General features: G+C 55.8%; 1 protein-coding gene across 5 annotated transcripts in view; it reads left to right on the top strand.

The window, feature by feature from the left end:
- The window catches only part of DNMT1 (DNA methyltransferase 1), a 51,888-nt gene that overhangs the window by 25,984 nt on the left and 6,712 nt on the right, over positions 1-19,192 (top strand). For 3 of the 5 annotated variants that reach the window (XM_090128683.1, XM_090128680.1, XM_090128682.1), the window contains exons 19-30: positions 996-1,197; positions 1,273-1,409; positions 2,003-2,176; positions 3,814-4,035; positions 5,909-6,101; positions 6,188-6,278; positions 8,103-8,237; positions 8,330-8,612; positions 8,719-8,860; positions 10,684-10,850; positions 14,062-14,239; positions 15,583-15,778. In XM_090128683.1, the coding sequence (XP_089984809.1) occupies positions 996-1,197; positions 1,273-1,409; positions 2,003-2,176; positions 3,814-4,035; positions 5,909-6,101; positions 6,188-6,278; positions 8,103-8,237; positions 8,330-8,612; positions 8,719-8,860; positions 10,684-10,850; positions 14,062-14,239; positions 15,583-15,778 (2,120 nt within the window). The remainder of the gene's footprint in view (positions 1-995; positions 1,198-1,272; positions 1,410-2,002; positions 2,177-3,813; positions 4,036-5,908; positions 6,102-6,187; positions 6,279-8,102; positions 8,238-8,329; positions 8,613-8,718; positions 8,861-10,683; positions 10,851-14,061; positions 14,240-15,582; positions 15,779-19,192) is intronic. The other 2 variants (XM_090128684.1, XM_090128681.1) reach the window with 1 other exon arrangement.

Below are 19,192 nucleotides of genomic sequence, written 5' to 3'. Positions count from 1 at the left end.
CCTCTGAACCACGTCCCAAAATGGGGTCAATGGGGGTGTTGGATGGAGGGGTTGGATTTGGGGTTGGGTTGGGGTTGGGTTTGGGGTTGGGTTGAGGGTTGGGGTTGGGGTTGGATTTGGGGTTGGGGTTGGGATTGGATGGAGGGGTTGGATTTGGAGTTGGTTTTGGGGTTGGGTTTGGGGTTGGGTTGAGGGTTGAGGTTGGGGTTGGATTTGAGGGTTGGGGTTGGGATTGGAGTTGGGGTTGGATTTGGGGTTGGGTTGGGGTTGGGTTTGGGGTTGGATTGAGGGTTGGGGTTGGGGTTTCAGTTGGAGTTTCAGTTGGATTTAGGAGTTTGGGTTGGGATTGGATTTATGGGTTGTAGTTGGGGTTGGAGTTTCTGTTGGATTTGGGAGTTGGATTTGGGGTTGGATTTGGGGTTGGATTTAGGGGTTGGATTTAGGGGTTGGTTTTAGGGTTGGATTTGAGGTTGGATTTGGGGTTGGATTTAGGGTTGGATTTGGGGTTGGATTTGGGGTTGGATTTAGGGTTGGATTTAAGGGTTGGATTTGAGGTTGGATTTGGGGTTGGATTTAGGGTTGGATTTAAGGGTTGGATTTGGGGTTGGATTTGGGGTTGGATTTGGGGTTGGATTTAGGGGTTGGATTTAGGGGTTGGATTTAGGGGTTGGATTTGGGGTTGGATTTAAGGGTTGGATTTGGGGTTGGATTTAAGGGTTGGATTGGGGTTGGATTTGGGGTTGGATTTGGGGTTGGATTTAGGGTTGGATTTAGGGTTGGATTTGGGGTTGGATTTGGGGTTGGATCTTGGGATCACAGAATTTTTAATGTTGGAAAGGACCTTAGAAGATCGCCCCATCCCCCCCTCCCCATTCCCTCAACCCCCTCCCCAAACCCACCTCCCCATTTCCCCCACGGTCAGCGCCCCCCACCTCCACCCCCTCCCCTCCCCCCTTTCCCCCCGCCGCCCCATAACCGCAGCCCTGTCCCCGTAGGGTGACAGCCATGTGGGAGGACAGCAGCGGGCAGATGTTCCACGCCCATTGGTTCTGCCCCGGTTCCGACACCGTCCTGGGGGCCACCTCGGATCCTCTGGAGCTTTTCTTGGTGGACGAATGCGAGGACATGCAGCTGTCCTACATCCACGGCAAAGTCACCGTGGTCTACAAACCGCCATCGGAGAACTGGGCCATGGAGGTTGGGCAGAACCCCGCTGCCCCGCGGGTTGGGGGGCGGCGGCGGCGGCCCCTCCACGCGTCGGCTGTGTCCCAGCAGGGTGGGTTGGACATGGAGATCAAGATGGTGGAGGACGACGGGAGGACGTACTTCTACCAGATGTGGTACGACCAGGAGTACGCGCGCTTCGAGACGCCGCCCCGAGTTCGGCCAACGGAGGACAACAAGTACAAGTGGGTGCGGGGGTCCTTCCCCCACCTTCCGTCCCTTCCTTTCTCCTTCCCCCACGAGTTCTTTCTCTTTTCCCCACAGAACGGCCATTTCTCTCTCCTTTCCCCATAAACCAGCCGTTTTTTTCTCCTCTCCGCGCGGATCGTCCGCTCCTTTCTCCATTTGTCCATAAATCCTTTTTCTTTTCCCCACGCAACATCCCTTCCTTTCTCCTTTCCCCACAAATCCCTCCTCCTTTCCCTATCAACCATCCATCCCTCCCTTCTTTCCCCCCAGTCCATCCCTTCCTTTCTCCTTTCCCCACAAACCATCCATTCCTCTTTCCCCCGAATCCATCCCTTCCTTTTTCCTTTCCCTACAAATCCTCCCTCTTTCCCTTATAAACCATGCATTCATTTCTCCTTTAGCCCCAAACCTTCCATTTCCTTTCTCCTTTCCCCCCAAATCCTTTCTCCTTCCCCCCAACTCATCCATTCCTTCTCCTTTCCCCCCAAAATTCTCCATTCCTTCTCCTTCTCCCCCCAGCCCACCCATCCTTTTCTCCTTTCCCAACACCCCTCCATTCCTCTCTCCTCTCCCTGTCTTTTTCCGGCAGGTTCTGCATGAGCTGTGCCCGGCTGGACGAGGTGAGGCACAAAGAGATCCCCAAAGTGGCCGAACCCCTGGAGGAAGGTGATGGGAAGATGTTCTACGCCATGGCCACCAAGAACGGGGTGCAGTACCGCGTCGGTGACGGCGTCTACCTCCTGCCCGAGGCCTTCTCCTTCAGGTGGGTGCCTTCTTCTGGGGCGAGGATGGGCTGTGTTGAGTTATTCTGGGGGGAAAGATGCTCTAAGTTCACTTATTTTGGGGGATTGATGCTCTACGTTGAGTTTTTTGGGGGGACAGATGCCCTACGTTGAGTTGTTTTGGGGGAAAAATGCCCTGCGTTGAGTTGTTTTGGGGGAGAGGATGCTGTGTGTTGAGTTGTTTTGGGGAAAGATGCTCAGCATTGAGTTTTTTGGGAGGAATATGCTCTGCGTTGAGTTATTTTGGGGGACTGATGTTCGGTGTTGAGTTATTTGGGGGAAAGATATTGTGTTATTTTGGGGGAAAAACGCTCTAAGTTGAGTTATTTTGGGGAACGATGCTTTGTGTTGAGTTTTTTGGGAGGAATATGCTCTAAGTTGAGTTATTTTGGGGGAATATGCTCTGTGTTGAGTTATTTTGGGGAAAAACGCTCTATATTGAGTTATTTTGGGGGAAAAACGCTCTGTGTAGAGTTGTTCTAGGGGAGAGGATGCTGTGTGTTGAGTTGTTTTGGGGAAAGATGCTCTGTGTTGAGTTTTTTGGGAGGAATATGCTCTACGTTGAGTTATTCTGGGGGGCTGATGTTCAATGTTGAGTTATTTGGGGGAAAGATATTGTGTTATTTTGGGGGAAAAATGCTCTAAGTTGAGTTATTTTGGGGGATTGATGCTCTGTGTTGAGTTATTTTGGGGCAAAAACGCTCTATATTGAGTTATTTTGGGGGATTGATGCTCTGTGTTGAGTTGTTCTAGGGGAGAGGATGCTGTGTGTTGAGTTCTTTTGGGGAAAGATGCTCTGTGTTGAGTTTTTTGGGAGGAATATGCTCTAAGTTGAGTTATTTTGGGGGATTGATGCTCTGTGTTGAGTTATTTTGGGGGAAAAACGCTCTACACTGAGTTATTTTGGGGGATTGATGCTCTGTGTTGAGTTTCTTGGGGGAGAGGATGCTGTGTGCTGAGGTATTTTTAGGGAAAGAAGCTCTACGTTGTTACTTGGGAGGAACGATGCCCTGTGTTATTTTGGGGGGAAGATCCTTTATGTTATTTGGAGGAAAGACTCCCTGTATTGTGTTATTTCTGGGGAACGGGGCTCTGAGTTGAGTTATTTGGGGGAAAGATGCTCTGTGTTGAGTTCTGCTGGAGGAAAGACGCTTTATGTTGATCTATTTGGTGGGAAAAATGCTTTATTTGGAGTTATTTTGGGAGAAAGATGCTCTGTGTTGAGGTGTTTTGGGGAAAAGATGCTCTTTTGCCTTATTTTGGAGGGAAAGATGCTCCGTGGTGCATTATTTTGGGGGAACAGTGCTCTAAGTTGAGTTATTTTGGGGGGAATTGTGCTCCGTAGCATCATTTGGGGGGAACGATGCTCTGCATTGAGTCATTTTTGGGAAAAATCTCTCTCAGTTGAGTTACTGTGGGGAAACAGCGCAATAAGTTGAGTTTTTCTGGGGGGAAAGATGCTCTGTGTTGAGTTATTTGGGGTAAAAATGCTCTAAGTTGAGTAATTTTGGGGGAGCGCTGCTCTGTGTTGCGTTATTCGGGGGGCGCTGTGCCCTGTGAGGCGTTCCTCTGGGGGAAAACGGGAACCCCAAACGTTTTCCCTCCCCTGCCCCCCCAGCATGAAGCCCGCCAGCCCGGCCAAGCGCCCCAAAAAAGAGGCTGTGGATGAAGATTTGCACCCTGAGCACTACCGGAAGTACTCGGAGTACATCAAGGGCAGCAACCTGGATGCCCCCGACCCTTTTCGCGTGGGACGCATCAAGGAGATCTTCTGCCACATCCGGAGCAACGGGAAACCCAACGAGGCCGACATCAAACTGCGCATCTGGAAGTTCTACCGGTGAGCGGCGGTGGGTTGGAAGGGTCCTTGAAGGTCATTGAACCACGGGAAAGTTGTTTTGGAAAGGTCCTTGAAGGTCGTAGATGCGAGGGGTGGGTTGAGTTGGAAGGGTCCTTAAAGGTCCTTGAACTGTAGAAAGGTTGGGTTGGGTTGTTTTGGGTTGGGTTGGAAGGGTCCTTGAAGGTCATTGAAGCACGGGAAGGTTGTTTTGGAAGGGTCCTTGAAGGTCATAGATGGCTGGCGTGGGTTGAGTTGGAAGGGTCCTTAAAGGTCCTTGAACTGTAGAAAGGTTGGGTTGGGTTGGAAGGGTCCTTGAAGGGTCTTTGAAGCGGGGGGTGGGTTGAGTTGGAAGGGTCCTTAAAGGTCCTTGAACTGTAGAAAGGTTGGGTTGGGTTGTTTTGGGTTGGGTTGGAAGGGTCCTTGAACGTCATGGAAGCACAGGAAGGTTGTTTTGGAAGGGTCCTTGAAGGTCGTAGATGCAGGGGGTGGGTTGAGTTGGAAGGGTCCTTAAAGGTCCTTGAACTGTAGAAAGGTTGGGTTGGGTTGAGTTGTTTTGGGTTGGGTTGGAAAGGTCCTTAAAGGTCATTGAACCACGGGAAAGTTGTTTTGGAAGGGTCCTTGAAGGTCGTAGATGCAGGGGGTGGGTTGAGTTGGAAGGGTCCTTAAAGGTCCTTGAACTGTAGAAAGGTTGGGTTGGGTTGGAAGGGTCCTTGAAGGGTCCTTGAAGCGGGGGTGGGTTGAGTTGGAAGGGTCCTTAAAGGTCCTTGAACTGTAGAAAGGTTGGGTTGGGTTGTTTTGGGTTGGAAGGGTCCTTGAAGGTCATAGAAGTGTGGGATGGAGTGGATTGGAGGGGAGCTTGAAGGTCTTTGAACCATAGAAAGATTAGGTTGGATTGAGAGGGTCCTTGAATGTCCTAGAACTATAGAAAGGTTGGATTGGAAAGGTCCTTGAAGGTCCGTGAACCATAGAATGAAATAATGGGTTGTCTTGTAAGGGTCCTTACAGATTGTGGAATGATAGAATGGGTTTTTTGGGTTGGGTTGGTTTGGAAGAATCCTTGAAGATCAGAGGATTGTGAAATGGGTTGTGTTGAGTGGGGTTGGAAAGGTCCTTGAAGATCAAAGAATGGTAGAATGGGTTTTGTTGGGTTGGGTTGGAAGGGTCCTTGAAGATCAAAGAACTGTAGAATGGTTGGGTTGGTTTGGAAGGGTCCTTGAAGATCAAAGAACGTTAGAATGGGTTTTGTTGGGTTGGTTTGGAAGGATCCTTGAAGATCAAAGAATGAGTTGGGTTGAAAGGGTCCTTGAAGATCAGAAAACTGCGTAATGGTTGGGTTGGGTTGAGATGGGTTGGCTTGAAAGGGTCATTGAAGATCCAAGAATGAGTTGGGTTGGAAGGATCCTTGAAGATCAGAGAACTCTGGAATGGTTGGGTTGGGTTTGGATTGGAAGGGTCCTTGAAGATCAGAAAACTGCGGAATGGTTGGGTTGGGTTTGGATTGGAAGGGTCCTTGAAGATCAAAGAACTGCGGAATGGTTGGGTTGGGTTTGGATTGGAAGGGTCCTTGAAGATCAAAGAACTGCGGAATGGTTGGGTTGGGATTGGAAGGGTCCTTGAAGATCAGAAAACTGCGGAATGGTTGGGTTGGGTTTGGATTGGAAGGGTCCTTGAAGATCAAAGAACTGCAGAATGGTTGGGTTGGGTTTGGATTGGAAGGGTCCTTGAAGATCAAACAATCATGGAATGATTTGGGTTGGGTTGCAAAGGACCTTAACGCTAAGTATGGAGGAACGGTGCTGAGCAGAGGAGGTCGCTCAGGTCTTGTGGTCAGGGCCCACCCCCAGCACCTCCCGTAACCGGGAGCTCTTTGCAGCCCCGAAAACACGCACAAATCCATGAAGGCCACCTACCACGCCGACATCAACCTCCTCTACTGGAGCGACGAGGAGACGACGGTGGACTTCCGCGCCGTGCAGGGCCGCTGCACCGTGGTGTACGGCGAGGACCTGACCGAGAGCATCCAGGATTACTCGGCCGGAGGGCTCGACAGGTTCTATTTCCTGGAGGTGAGGGCTGTGTGAGCGTCTCTGCTTTTGTTCGGGTGGTGGAAGAGCTCCTTGGGTCCGAGGGCTCTGATCACTTCTCTCCGCAGGCGTACAACGCGAAGACGAAGAGCTTCGAGGATCCGCCCAACCATGCGCGGAGCTCCGGGAATAAAGGGAAGGGGAAGGGGAAGGGCAAAGGTGAGGGTTGACCTGTAAGGACCTTTCCAACACAACTGTTCCCTTGTTCACCTGTAAGGACTTCCAACTACTCCCTGGTTAACCTTCAAGGACCTTTCCAACCCAACCATTCCCTCATTGACCTGTAAGAACTTCCAACCACTGCCTGGTTGACCTTTAAGGACCCTTCCAACCCAAACATTCCCTCATTGATCTGTAAGGACTTCCAACTACTCCCTGGTTTGTCTTTAAGGATCTTTCCAACACAACATTCCCTCATTGACCTGTAAGGACTTCCAGCCACTCCCTGGTTGACCTTTAAGGACCCTTCCAATCCTTCCCTGCTTGACCTGTGAGGACCTTCCGACCCAACCCAACCGTTCCTTGGTTGACCAGTGAGGACCTTTCCACCCCAAACACTCCCAGGTTGACCTGTAAGGACCCTTCCAACCCAAACATTCCCTGGTTGACCTGTAAGGGCTTCCAACTACTGCCTGGTTGACCTTCAAGGACCTTTCCAACACTACCATTCCCTTGTTGACCCGTAAGGACTTCCAGCCACTGCTTGGTTGACCTTTAAGGACCCTTCCAACCCAAACATTCCCTGGTTGACCTGTAAGGGCTTCCAACTACTGCCTGGTTGACCTTCAAGGACCTTTCCAACACAACCATTCCCTTGTTGACCTGTAAGGACTTCCAACCACTCCCTGGTTGACCTTTAAGGACATTTCCAACACGAGCATTCCCTTGTTGACCTGTAAGGACTTCCAACCACTCCCTGGTTGACTCTTAAGGACCCTTCCAACCCAACCTTTCCCTGGTTGACCTGTGAGGACCCTCCCAAACCAGACCAACGCAGCCCAACCAAACCCAACCCAGCCACTCCCTGGTTGACTTGTAAGGACCTTCCCATCCCAACCATTCCCTGGTTGACCAGTGAGGACCTTTCCACCCCAACCACTCCCAGGTTGACCTGTAAGGACCCTTCCAACCCAACCATTCCCTTGTTGACCTATAAGGACTTCCAACCACTCCCTAGTTGACCTTTAAAGACCTTTCCAACACAACCATTGCCTTGTTGACCCTTAAGGACTTCCAGCCACTGCCTGGTTGACCTTTAAGGACTTTTCCAACACAACCATTCCCTTGTTGACCTGTAAGGACTTCCAACCACTCCCTGGTTGCCCTGTAAGGACCCTTCCAACCCAACCTTTCCCTGGTTGCCCTGTAAGGACCCTCCCAATCCAACCCTTCCTTGGTTGATGTGCAAGGAACGTCCCATCCCACCCCAACCCAACCCAACCCTTCCCTAGTTGACTTGTAAGAACTCTCCCACCCCAACCATTCCCTGGTTGCCCTGTGAGGACCTTCCAACCCAAACATTCCCCGGTTGCCCTTTAAGGACCTTCCCAGTCCAACCCTTCCTTGGTTGACCTGCAAGGAACGTCCCATTGCACTCCAAACCAACCCTTCCCTAGTTGACCTGTAAGGACCCTCCCACCCCAGCCATTCTCTAGTTGACCTGTGAGGACCCTCCCACCCCAACCATTCCCTGGTTGACCTGTAAGAACCCTCCCACCCCAGCCATTCCCTAGTTGACCTGTAAGGACCCTCCCACCCCACCCCAACTTAACCCAACCCACCCCAACTCTTCCCTAGCCAACCTGTAAGGACCCTCCCCCCCAACCACCCCCCTGTTTTATGGCCTGGACGCCCCATGGCTGCGCCGCGCTGCGGGGGAAGAACCGTCGGCAGCATTGGCGTAACGACGGAGGAGGGGGAAGGAAGGATTCCCCCCATGGGAGGGGAGGGGTCGACTTCACCCCTCGGGGTCTCCATCCGCAGGGAAAGGCAAAGGGAAATCGTCGTCCTCCTGCGAGCAGAGCGAACCCGAACCCGTCGAGCTGAAGCTGCCCAAGCTGCGCACCCTGGACGTGTTCTCCGGCTGCGGGGGGCTCTCGGAGGGCTTCCACCAGGCAGGTGAGCGGCGGCATTCGCTTCTCCCCCCTCCCAGCCCCACATCCAGCCCCACATCCGACCCCGTATCGTCACCCGCTCCCGTCCGTTTCCAGGCGTATCGGAGACGCTGTGGGCCATCGAGATGTGGGAGCCGGCGGCGCAGGCGTTCCGCCTCAACAACCCCGGCACCACGGTGTTCACGGAGGACTGCAACGTTCTGCTCAAGTTGGTGATGTCCGGCGAGAAAACCAACTCCCTGGGGCAGAAACTGCCTCAGAAGGGGGACGTGGAGATGCTCTGCGGAGGACCCCCGTGCCAGGGCTTCAGCGGCATGAACCGCTTCAACTCCCGCACCTACTCCAAGTTCAAGAACTCCCTGGTGGTCTCCTTCCTCAGGTAGAGGGACGGGGGTCTTTTCTGGGGGGGTTTCGTCCCCAAAATTGAGTCTCACGTCCATAAATGTTTGTCCCCCCCTCCTCCCACCCTCCCACCCCTGGGGCAGCTACTGCGATTATTACCGCCCGCGCTTCTTCCTCCTGGAGAACGTCCGCAATTTCGTCTCCTTCAAACGTTCCATGGTGCTGAAGCTGACGCTGCGCTGCCTCGTCCGCATGGGCTACCAGTGCACCTTCGGGGTCCTGCAGGTGGGTTTGGGGCACGAGGAACCGCACCGTGGTGGCCAAGAGGGCCACTGGTGGCCAGCTGTGTTGACTGTGAGCCAGCAGTGTGCCCTCGTGGCCACAAAGGCCATCAGTGTCGTGGTTGACCAATGGTTGACCAACTTTTGACCAACGGTTGACTAACAGTTGACCATTGCTTGACAATGAGACGGTGGCATCCTCTTGTGGCCAAAAGGGCCACTGGTGGCCAGCTGCGTTGACTGTGAGCCAGCAGTGTGCCCTTGTGGCCACAAAGGCCATCAGCGTCATGGTTGACCAATGGTTGACCAACGGTTGACCATTGGTTGACTATTGGTTGACTATGAGACAGTGGTGTTCTCTTGTGGCCAGAAGGGCTACTGGTGGCCAGCTGTGTTGACTGTGAGCCAGCAGTGTGCCCTCGTGGCCACAAAGGCCATCAGTGTCGTGGTTGACCAACGGTTGACCAACAGTTGACCATTGCTTGGTGATGAGACAGTGGCGTTTTCTTGTGGCCAAGAGGGCCACTGATGGTCAGCTGCGTTGACTCTGGGCCAGCTGTGCACCCTCGTGGCCACAAAGGCCATCAGTGTCGTGGTTGACCAACGGTTGACCAACAGTTGACCAACAGTTGACCAACAGTTGACCATTGCTTGACGATGAGACAGTGGCGTCCTCTTGTGGCCAAGAGGGCCAATGGTGGCCAGCTTTGTTGACTGTGAGCCAGCAGTGTGCCCTCGTGGTCACAAAGGTCAGTGGTGTTGTGGTTGACCAACAGTTGACTATGAACCAGCAGAGTGCCCTGGTGGCCAAGAAGGCCATCGGTGGCCAACAGAGTTGACCATGAGCCAACACTGTGTCCTGGTGGCCAGGAGAGCCACTGGTGGCCAACAGTGGTTGTCCAACAGTTGACCAACAGTTGGCCAGTGGTTGACCAATGGTTGACTGTGTGTCAACAGGGTGCCCTGGTGGCCACAAAGGCAATCAGTGTGTCCTGGTTGACCAGTAGTTAGCCAACAGTTGACCATGAACCAAAGGAGTGCCCAGGTAGCCAGGAGGGCCAGTGTTGGCCAACAGGGTTGACCGTGAGCCACCAGTGTGCTCTCATGGCCACAAAGGCCATCAGTGTCCTGGTTGACCAATGGTTGACCATGAGCCAGCAGAGTGCTGTGGTGGCCAGGAGGGCCAATGGTAGCCAGCTGGGTTGACCATGATCTGAGTGTTCCCTGGTGGCCAAGAAGGCTGATGGTGTCCTGGTTGGCCAGCAGTTGATTGCGAGCCAACAGCGTGCCCTGGTGGCCACAAAGGCCATCAGTATCTCCTGGTTGCTCACCACTTGCCCTCTGGTTGCCCAATGGTTACCTAATGGTTGCTCATCAGTTGCCCGCTGGTTGCCCACCGGTTGCCCACCGGTTGTCCACTGGTTACCCAATGGTTGCCCATCACTTGCCCACCGGTTGCCCATCGGTTGCCCAATGGCTGCCCACTGGTTGCCCAGTGGTTGCCCACTGCTTGCCCACCGGTCGCCCGCTGGTTGCCCACCAGTTGCCCACCGGTTGTCCACTGGTTACCCAGTGGTTGCCCAATGGTTGCCCAATAGTTACCCATTGGTTGCCCATCAGTTGCCCACCGGTTGTCCACTGGTTCCCCAATGGTTACCCAATGGTTGCCCATCACTTGCCCACCGGTTGCCCAATGGCTGCCCACTGCTTGCCCACTGCTTGCCCACTGGTTGCCCGTTGGTTGCCCACTGCTTGCCCACTGCTTGCCCAATGGTTGCCCGTCGGTTGCCCACTGCTTGCCCACTGCCTGCCCGCCGTTGCCCGCAGGCGGGGCAGTACGGCGTGGCGCAGACGCGGCGCAGAGCCATCGTTCTGGCGGCGGCGCCCGGAGAGAAGCTGCCGATGTTCCCCGAGCCGCTGCACGTCTTCGCGCCGCGCGCCTGCCAGCTCAGCGTGGTGGTGGACGACAAGAAGTTCGTCAGCAACATCACGCGGTGAGCCAGATTAATCCCACCCCACCCCACCCCATCCCAACCTAAACCCACTCCACCCCATCCCAATTCCACCCCATCCCATCCCATCCCAATTCCATTCCACCCCACCCCATCCCAATCCCACCCCACCCCACCCCATCCCAATCCCATCCCATCCCATCCCATCCCATCCCATCCCACCCCACCCCATCCCAATCCCACCCCATCCCACCCCACCCCACCCCATCCCATCCCACCCCACCCCATCCCATCCCACCCCATCCCATCCCAACCTAAACCCACCCCACCCCATCCCAATTCCACCCCATTCCACCCCATCCCATCCCATCCCATCCCACCCCACCCCATCCCATCCCATCCCATCCCATCCCATCCCATCCCATCCCATCCCATCCCATCCCAATTCCATTCCACCCCATTCCATCCCAATTCCACCCCATCCCATCCCATCCCAACCTAAACCCACTCCACCCCATCCCAATCCCACCCCATTCCATCCCATCCCACCCCATCCCATCCCAACCTAAACCCACTCCATCCCATCCCAATTCCACCCCATCCCATCCCATCCCAATTCCATTCCACCCCATCCAATCCCAATCCTATCCCATCCCATCCCAATCCCACCCCACCCCATCCCTACCTAAACCCACCCCATCCCAATTCCATTCCAATTCCATCCCACCCCATCTCATTTTAATCCCATCCCACCCCATCCCATCCCCTCCCCTCCCATCCCAATCCCACTCCATCCCATCCCATCCCATCCCATCCCATCCCATCCCATCCCATCCCATCCCATCCCAACCTAAACCCACTCCACTCCATCCCAATTCCACCCCATTCCACCCCATTCCACCCCATCCCATCCCATCCCATCCCATCCCATCCCATCCCATCCCATCCCATCCCATCCCATCCCATCCCATCCCATCGCATCCCAATTCCATTCCACCCCATCCAATCCCAATCCTGTCCCATCCCATCCCATCCCATCCCATCCCATCCCATCCCAATTCCATCCCATCCCATCCCACCCCACCCCACCCCACCCCACCCCACCCCACCCCATCCCATCCCATCCCATCCCATCCCATCCCATCCCATCCCATCCCATCCCATCCCAATCCCACCCCATCCCATCCCAACCTAAACCCACTCCATCCCATCCCAATTCCATTCCAATTCCATCCCATCCCACCCCAATTCCATCCCATCCCACCCCAATTCCATCCCATTCCAATTCCATCCCATCCCAATTCCATTCCGATTCCATCCCATCCCATCCCATCCCAATTCCATCCCAATCCCACCCCATCCCATCCCACCCCACCCCATCCCGCCCCATCCCATCCTAATCCCACCCCATCCCACCCCATCCCATCCCATCCCAACCTAAACTCACTCCATCCCATCCCAATTCCATTCCAATTCCATCTCACCCCACCCCATCCCATCCCATCCCATCTCAATTCCATTCTACCCCATCCAATCCTAATCCCATCCCATCCCATCCCAATTCCATCCCATCTCATCCTAATCCCACCCCACCCCATCCCACCCCATCCCATCCCAACCTAAACTCACTCCATCCCATCCCAATTCCATTCCAATTCCATCCCATTCCAATTCCATCCCATCCCAATTCCATTCCGATTCCATCCCATCCCATTCCGATTCCATCCCATCCCACCCCATCCCATCCCGCCCCATCCCATCCCAACCTAAACCCACTCCATCCCATCCCAATTCCATTCCATTTCCATCTCACCCCACCCCATCCCATCCCATCCCAATTCCATTCCACCCCACCCCATCCCAATCCCATCCCATCCCATCCCAATCCCACCCCATCCCATCCCATCCCATCCCAATCCCACCCAATCCCATCCTAATCCCACCCAATCCCATCCCAATCCCACCCCATCCCATCCCACTCCATCTCATCCCACCCCATCCCAATTCCATCCCATCCCATCCTAGTCCCACCCCATCCCATCTCAATTCCATCCCAATTCCATCCCATCCCATCTTAATCCCATCCCACCGCATCCCATCCCATCCCATCCCATCCCATCCCATCCCATCCCATCCCATCCCATCCCATCCTACCCCATCCCACCCCATCCCATCCCATCGCACCCCATCCCAATTCCATCCCAATTCCATCCCATCCCAACCCCAATCCCACCCCAATCCCACCCCAATCCCAATCCCACCCCAATCCTACCCCAATCCTAATCCCATCCCAACCCCAATCCCACCCCAGTCCCAACCCCAATCTCACCCCAATCCTACCCCAACCCCAATCTCACCCCAATCCCACCCCAATCCCACCCCAATCCTAATCCCATCCCAACCCCAATCTCACCCTAATCCCTCCCCAATCCCACCCCAATCCCATCCCAACCCCAATCTCACCCCAATCCTAATCCCATCCCAACCCCAATCCAATCCCAACCCCAATCCCATCCCAACCCCAATCCCACCCCAATCCCACCCTAATCCCTCCCCAATCCCACCCCAATCCCATCCCAACCCCAATCTCACCCCAATCCTAATCCCATCCCACCCCCAATCCAATCCCAACCCCAATCCCATCCCAACCCCAATCCCAATCCAATCCCAACCCCAATCCCATCCCAACCCCAATCCCACCCTAATCCCTCCCCAATCCCACCCCAATCCCATCCCAACCCCAATCTCACCCCAATCCTAATCCCATCCCAACCCCAATCCAATCCCAACCCCAATCCCATCCCACCCCCAATCCCACCCCAGTCCCAACCCCAATCTCACCGCAATCCCACCCCAATCCCACCCCAATCCTAATCCCATCCCAACCCCAATCTCACCCCAATCCCACCCCAATCCTAATCCCACCCCAATCCTAATCCCACCCCAATCCCAACCCCAATCCCACCCCAATCCTAATCCCATCCCAACCCCAATCCCAACCCCAATCCCACCCCAATCCTAATCCCATCCCAACCCCAATCTCACCCCAATCCCACCCCAATCCTAATCCCATCCCAACCCCAATCTCACCCCAATCCCACCCCAATCCCAACCCCAATCCCATCCCAACCCCAATCCCACCCCAATCCCACCCCAATCCCATCCCAACCCCAATCGCACCCCAATCCTACCCCAATCCCACCCCAATCCCGCTCCCCGCCCGCTCTCAGCCCTCTCCCGGCGCTGCCCGCAGGACGTACTCGGGGCCGTTCCGCACCATCACGGTTCGGGACACGATGTCGGACCTCCCCGAGATCCGCAACGGGGCCTCGGCCCTGGAGATCTCCTACAACGGGGAGCCGCAGTCGTGGTTCCAGCGGCAGATCCGCGGCTCGCAGTACCAACCCATCCTCAGGGACCACATCTGCAAGGTGCGGCGGGGGGGCGGCGGGACCCCAGACCCACAAGTGGGACTGCGGGAACCGGGCTGGGATCCCCTGACCCACAGCGGGGAATTGGGGGTGGGGTTGGGACCCCGGACCCATTGATGGGAGTAGGGGAACCAGGATGGGACCCCAGACCTGCAGATGGGAAGGGGGATGAGGGAATGGGACCCCAGACCCATAGGTGGGACCCCAGACCCACAAGTGAGAGTCGGAGAACCGGGCTGGGATCCCCTGACCCACAGCGGCGAATGGGGGGGTGGGGTTGGGGCCTCAGACCCACAGATGGGAATGGGGACGAGGGGATGGGACCCCAGACCCATAGATGGGAATGGGGACACCATATTGGAACCCCTAGACCCTGGAGCGGAATGGGGACGAGGGGATGGGACCCCAGACCCATAGATGGGAGTAGGGGAACTGGGATGGGACCCCAGACCCATAGATGGGAATGGGGGGATGTGGTTGGGACCCCAGACCTGTAGATGGGAAGGGGGATGAGGGAATGGGACTCCAGACCCATAGATTGGAATGGAGGTGTGGGATTGGGACCCCACACACATTGATGGGAAGGGGGATGAGAGGATGGGACCCCAGACCCATAGATGGGAATGGAGGTGTGGGATTGGCACCCCGGATGCGTAGATGGGAAGGGGGGTGTGGGGATGGGACCCCAGACCCATAGATGGGAAGGGAGATGTGAGGATGGGACCCCAGACCCATAGATGGGAAAGGGGATGAGGGAATGGGACCCCAGACCCATAGATGGGGGAATGGGGGTGTGGCGTTGGGACCCCAGACCCATAGATGGGAATGGGAACGCCATATTGGGAGCCCCAGACCCACGGATGGGAATGGAGATGCCATGTTGGGACCCCCAGCCCCCCCGATAGGAATGGGGGAAGCCATATTGGGACCCCCAGACCCACAGATGGGAACAGGGACGCCATGTTGGGACCCACAGACCCCCAGATAGGAATGGGGGATGCCATATTGGGACCCCCAGCCCCACAGATGGGAACGGGGACGCCATGTTGGGGCCCCCAAACCCCCAGATAGGAAGGGGGGACGCCATGTTGGGACCCCAAACCCCTAGATAGGAATGAGGGACGCCATTTTGGGGCCACCAGACCCACAGATGGAATGGGGACACCATGTTGGGACCCCCAGCCTCCCAGATAGGGCTGGGGGACGCCATGTTGGGACCCCCAGACCCCCAGATAGGAAGGGGGGACGCCATGTTGGGACCCCCAGCCCCCCAGACGGGACCGTGGCCGCGACGTCCCCCCACGTGTGCGTGCCGTGGGGTGATGTGGGGCTGGCTGCGGCAGGACATGAGCGCTTTGGTGGCGGCGCGGATGCGGCACATCCCGCTGGCGCCGGGCTCGGATTGGCGCGACCTCCCCAACATCGAGGTGAGGCTGTCGGACGGGACCAGCACCCGCAAGCTGCGCTACACCCACCACGAGAAGAAGAACGGCCGCAGCTCCTCCGGCGCTCTGCGCGGCGTCTGCTCCTGTGCCGAGGGTGGGTGACCCCAAAAAGGGGCTTTGCGGGGCGCGGGTGGGGGTCCCACCCAACCCCAACGCCATCCCATGGTTCTGTCATCTGCCAGGACCCTTCCAACCCAACGCCATCCCATGGTTCTGTCATCTGCCAGGACCCTTCCAACCCAACCCCATCCCATGGTTGTGTCATCTGCCAGGACCCTTCCAACCCAACCCCATCCCATGGTTCTGTCATCTGCCAGGACCCTTCCAACCCAACGCCATCCCATGGTTCTGTCATCTGCCAGGACCCTTCTAACCCAACGCCATCCCATGGTTCTGTCATCTGCCAGGACCCTTCCAACCCAACCTCAATGTCATCCCATGGTTCTGTCATCTGCCAGGACCCTTCCAACCCAACCCCATCCCATGGTTCTGTCATCTGCCAGGACCCTTCCAACCCAACCTCAATGTCATCCCATGGTTCTGTCATCTGCCAGGACCCTTCCAACCCGAGCCCAACGCGATCCCATGGTTCTGTCATCTGCCAGGACCCTTCCAACCCAAGCCCAACGCCATCCCATGGTTCTGTCATCTGCCAGGACCCTTCCAACCCAACCTCAGTGTCATCTCATGGTTCTGTGATCTTCCAGGACCCTTCCAACCCAACCCCATCCCATAGTTCTGTCATCTGCCAGGACCCTTCCAACCCAACCTCAATGTCATCTCATGGTTGTGTCATCTGCCAGGACCCTTCCAACCCAACCCCATCCCATGGTTCTGTCATCTGCCAGGACCCTTCCAACCCAACGCCATCCCATAGTTCTGTCATCTGCCAGGACCCTTCCAACCCAACGCCATCCCATGGTTCTGTCATCTGCCAGGACCCTTCCAACCCAACGCCATCCCATGGTTCTGTCATCTGCCAGGACCCTTCCAACCCAACCTCAGTGTCATCTCATGGTTCTGTGATCTTCCAGGACCCTTCCAACCCAACCCCAACCCCATTCCATGGTTCTGTGACCTTCCAGGACTCTTCCAACCCAACCTCAATGTGATCTCATGGTTCTGTGATCTTCCAGGACCCTTCCAACCCAGCCCCAACCCCATCCCATAGTTCTGTCATCTGCCAGGACCCTTCCAACCCAACCTCAATATCGTCTCATGGTTCTGTGATCTTCCAGGACCCTTCCAACCCAATCCCAACCCCATCGCATAGTTCTGTGATCTTCCAGGACCCTTCCAACCCCACCCAAACCCATTCTGGGGTTCTGTGATCTTCCAGGACTCTTCCAACCCAACCTCAATGTCATTTCATGGTTCTGTGATCTTCCAGGACCCATCCAACCCAACCCAACCCCAACCTCACTCTAACTCCACCCCGCACCCAACCTCAGCCCAAACCTGACCCCATACCCAACCTAACCCCAGTGCCAGCCCCCAACCCAGCCCCATAACCCCAACTTCAACCCCATAACCCCGTCTCCAACCCCATAACCCCAACTTCAACTCCATAACCCCAACTTCAACCCCACCCCAACCTCACCCCAAACTGAATCTCAAGCTCAACTCCAAATTCAACCTCAACCCCAACCCCAACCCCAACCCCAATGCCAGCCCCCAACTCAAACCCCAACCTTCAACCCCAATCCCAACCCCAAACCCAACCTCGGACCCAACCCCAACACCATAACCCCAAACCCAACCCCGATCCCAACCCCAATCTTCAACCCCAAACCCAGCCTCATACCCAACCCCATAACCCCAACCCCAGCCTCGTACCAAACCCCATAACCCCAAACCCAACCCCAATCCCAACCCCATAACCCCAACCCCAACCTTCAACCCCAAACCCAGCCTTGTACCCAACCCCATAACCCCAAACCCAACCCCGATCCCATCCCCATAACCCCAACCCCAACCTTCAACCCCAAACCCAGCCTTGTACCCAACCCCATAACCCCAACCCCAACCTCATACCAACCCCATAACTCCAAACCGAGCCTTCAACCCCAACCCCAATCCCAACCCCATAACCCTAACCCCAGCCTCGTACCCAATCCCATAATCTCAAACCCAACCCCGATCCCAACCCCATAACCCCAACCCCAACCTTGTACCAACCCCATAACCCCAACCCCATAACCCCAACCCCAGCCTCGTACCCAACCCCATAACCCCAACCTCAACTTTCAACCCCAAACCCAACCTCATACCAACCCCATAACTCCAAACCCAACCTTCAACCCCAAACCCAGCCTCATACCCAATCCCATAACCCCAACCCCAACCTCGTACCAACCCCATAACCCCAACCCCATAACCCCAACCCCAGCCTCGTACCCAACTCCATAACCCCAAACCCAACCTCGTACCAACCCCGTAACCCCAAACCCAACCCTGATCCCAACCACATAACCCCATAACCCCAACCCCAACCTCGTACCAACCCCATAACCCCAACCCCAACCCCATAACCCCAACCCCAGCCTCGTACCCAATCCCATAACCCCAACCCCAACCCCGATCCCAACCCCATAACCCCAACCCCAACCTTCAACCCCAACCACAGCCTCGTACCCAACCCCATAACCCCAACCCCAGCCTCGTACCAAACCCCATAACCCCAAACCCAACCCCGATCCCAACCCCATAACCCCAACCCCAACCTTCAACCCCAAACCCAGCCTTGTACCCAACCCCATAACCCCAAACCCAACCCCGATCCCATCCCCATAACCCCAACCCCAACCTTCAACCCCAAACCCAGCCTTGTACCCAACCCCATAACCCCAACCCCAACCTCATACCAACCCCATAACTCCAAACCGAGCCTTCAACCCCAACCCCAATCCCAACCCCATAACCCTAACCCCAGCCTCGTACCCAATCCCATAATCTCAAACCCAACCCCGATCCCAACCCCATAACCCCAACCCCAACCTTGTACCAACCCCATAACCCCAACCCCATAACCCCAACCCCAGCCTCGTACCCAACCCCATAACCCCAACCTCAACTTTCAACCCCAAACCCAACCTCATACCAACCCCATAACTCCAAACCCAACCTTCAACCCCAAACCCAGCCTCATACCCAATCCCATAACCCCAACCCCAACCTCGTACCAACCCCATACCCCCAACCCCATAACCCCAACCCCAGCCTCGTACCCAACTCCATAACCCCAAACCCAACCTCGTACCAACCCCGTAACCCCAAACCCAACCCTGATCCCAACCACATAACCCCATAACCCCAACCCCAACCTCGTACCAACCCCATAACCCCAACCCCAACCCCATAACCCCAACCCCAGCCTCGTACCCAATCCCATAACCCCAACCCCAACCCCGATCCCAACCCCATAACCCCAACCCCAACCTTCAACCCCAACCACAGCCTCGTACCCAACCCCATAACCCCAATCCCAACCTTCAACCCCAGCCCCAAC

The sequence above is a fragment of the Phasianus colchicus genome, chromosome 34 (assembly GCF_987193195.1).
Source record: "Phasianus colchicus chromosome 34, bPhaCol1.hap1.1, whole genome shotgun sequence".
Taxonomy (NCBI): Eukaryota; Metazoa; Chordata; class Aves; order Galliformes; family Phasianidae; genus Phasianus; species Phasianus colchicus.
Note: the sequence above shows the minus strand (reverse complement) of the source record. Positions and strands in the feature narration are given on the sequence as shown.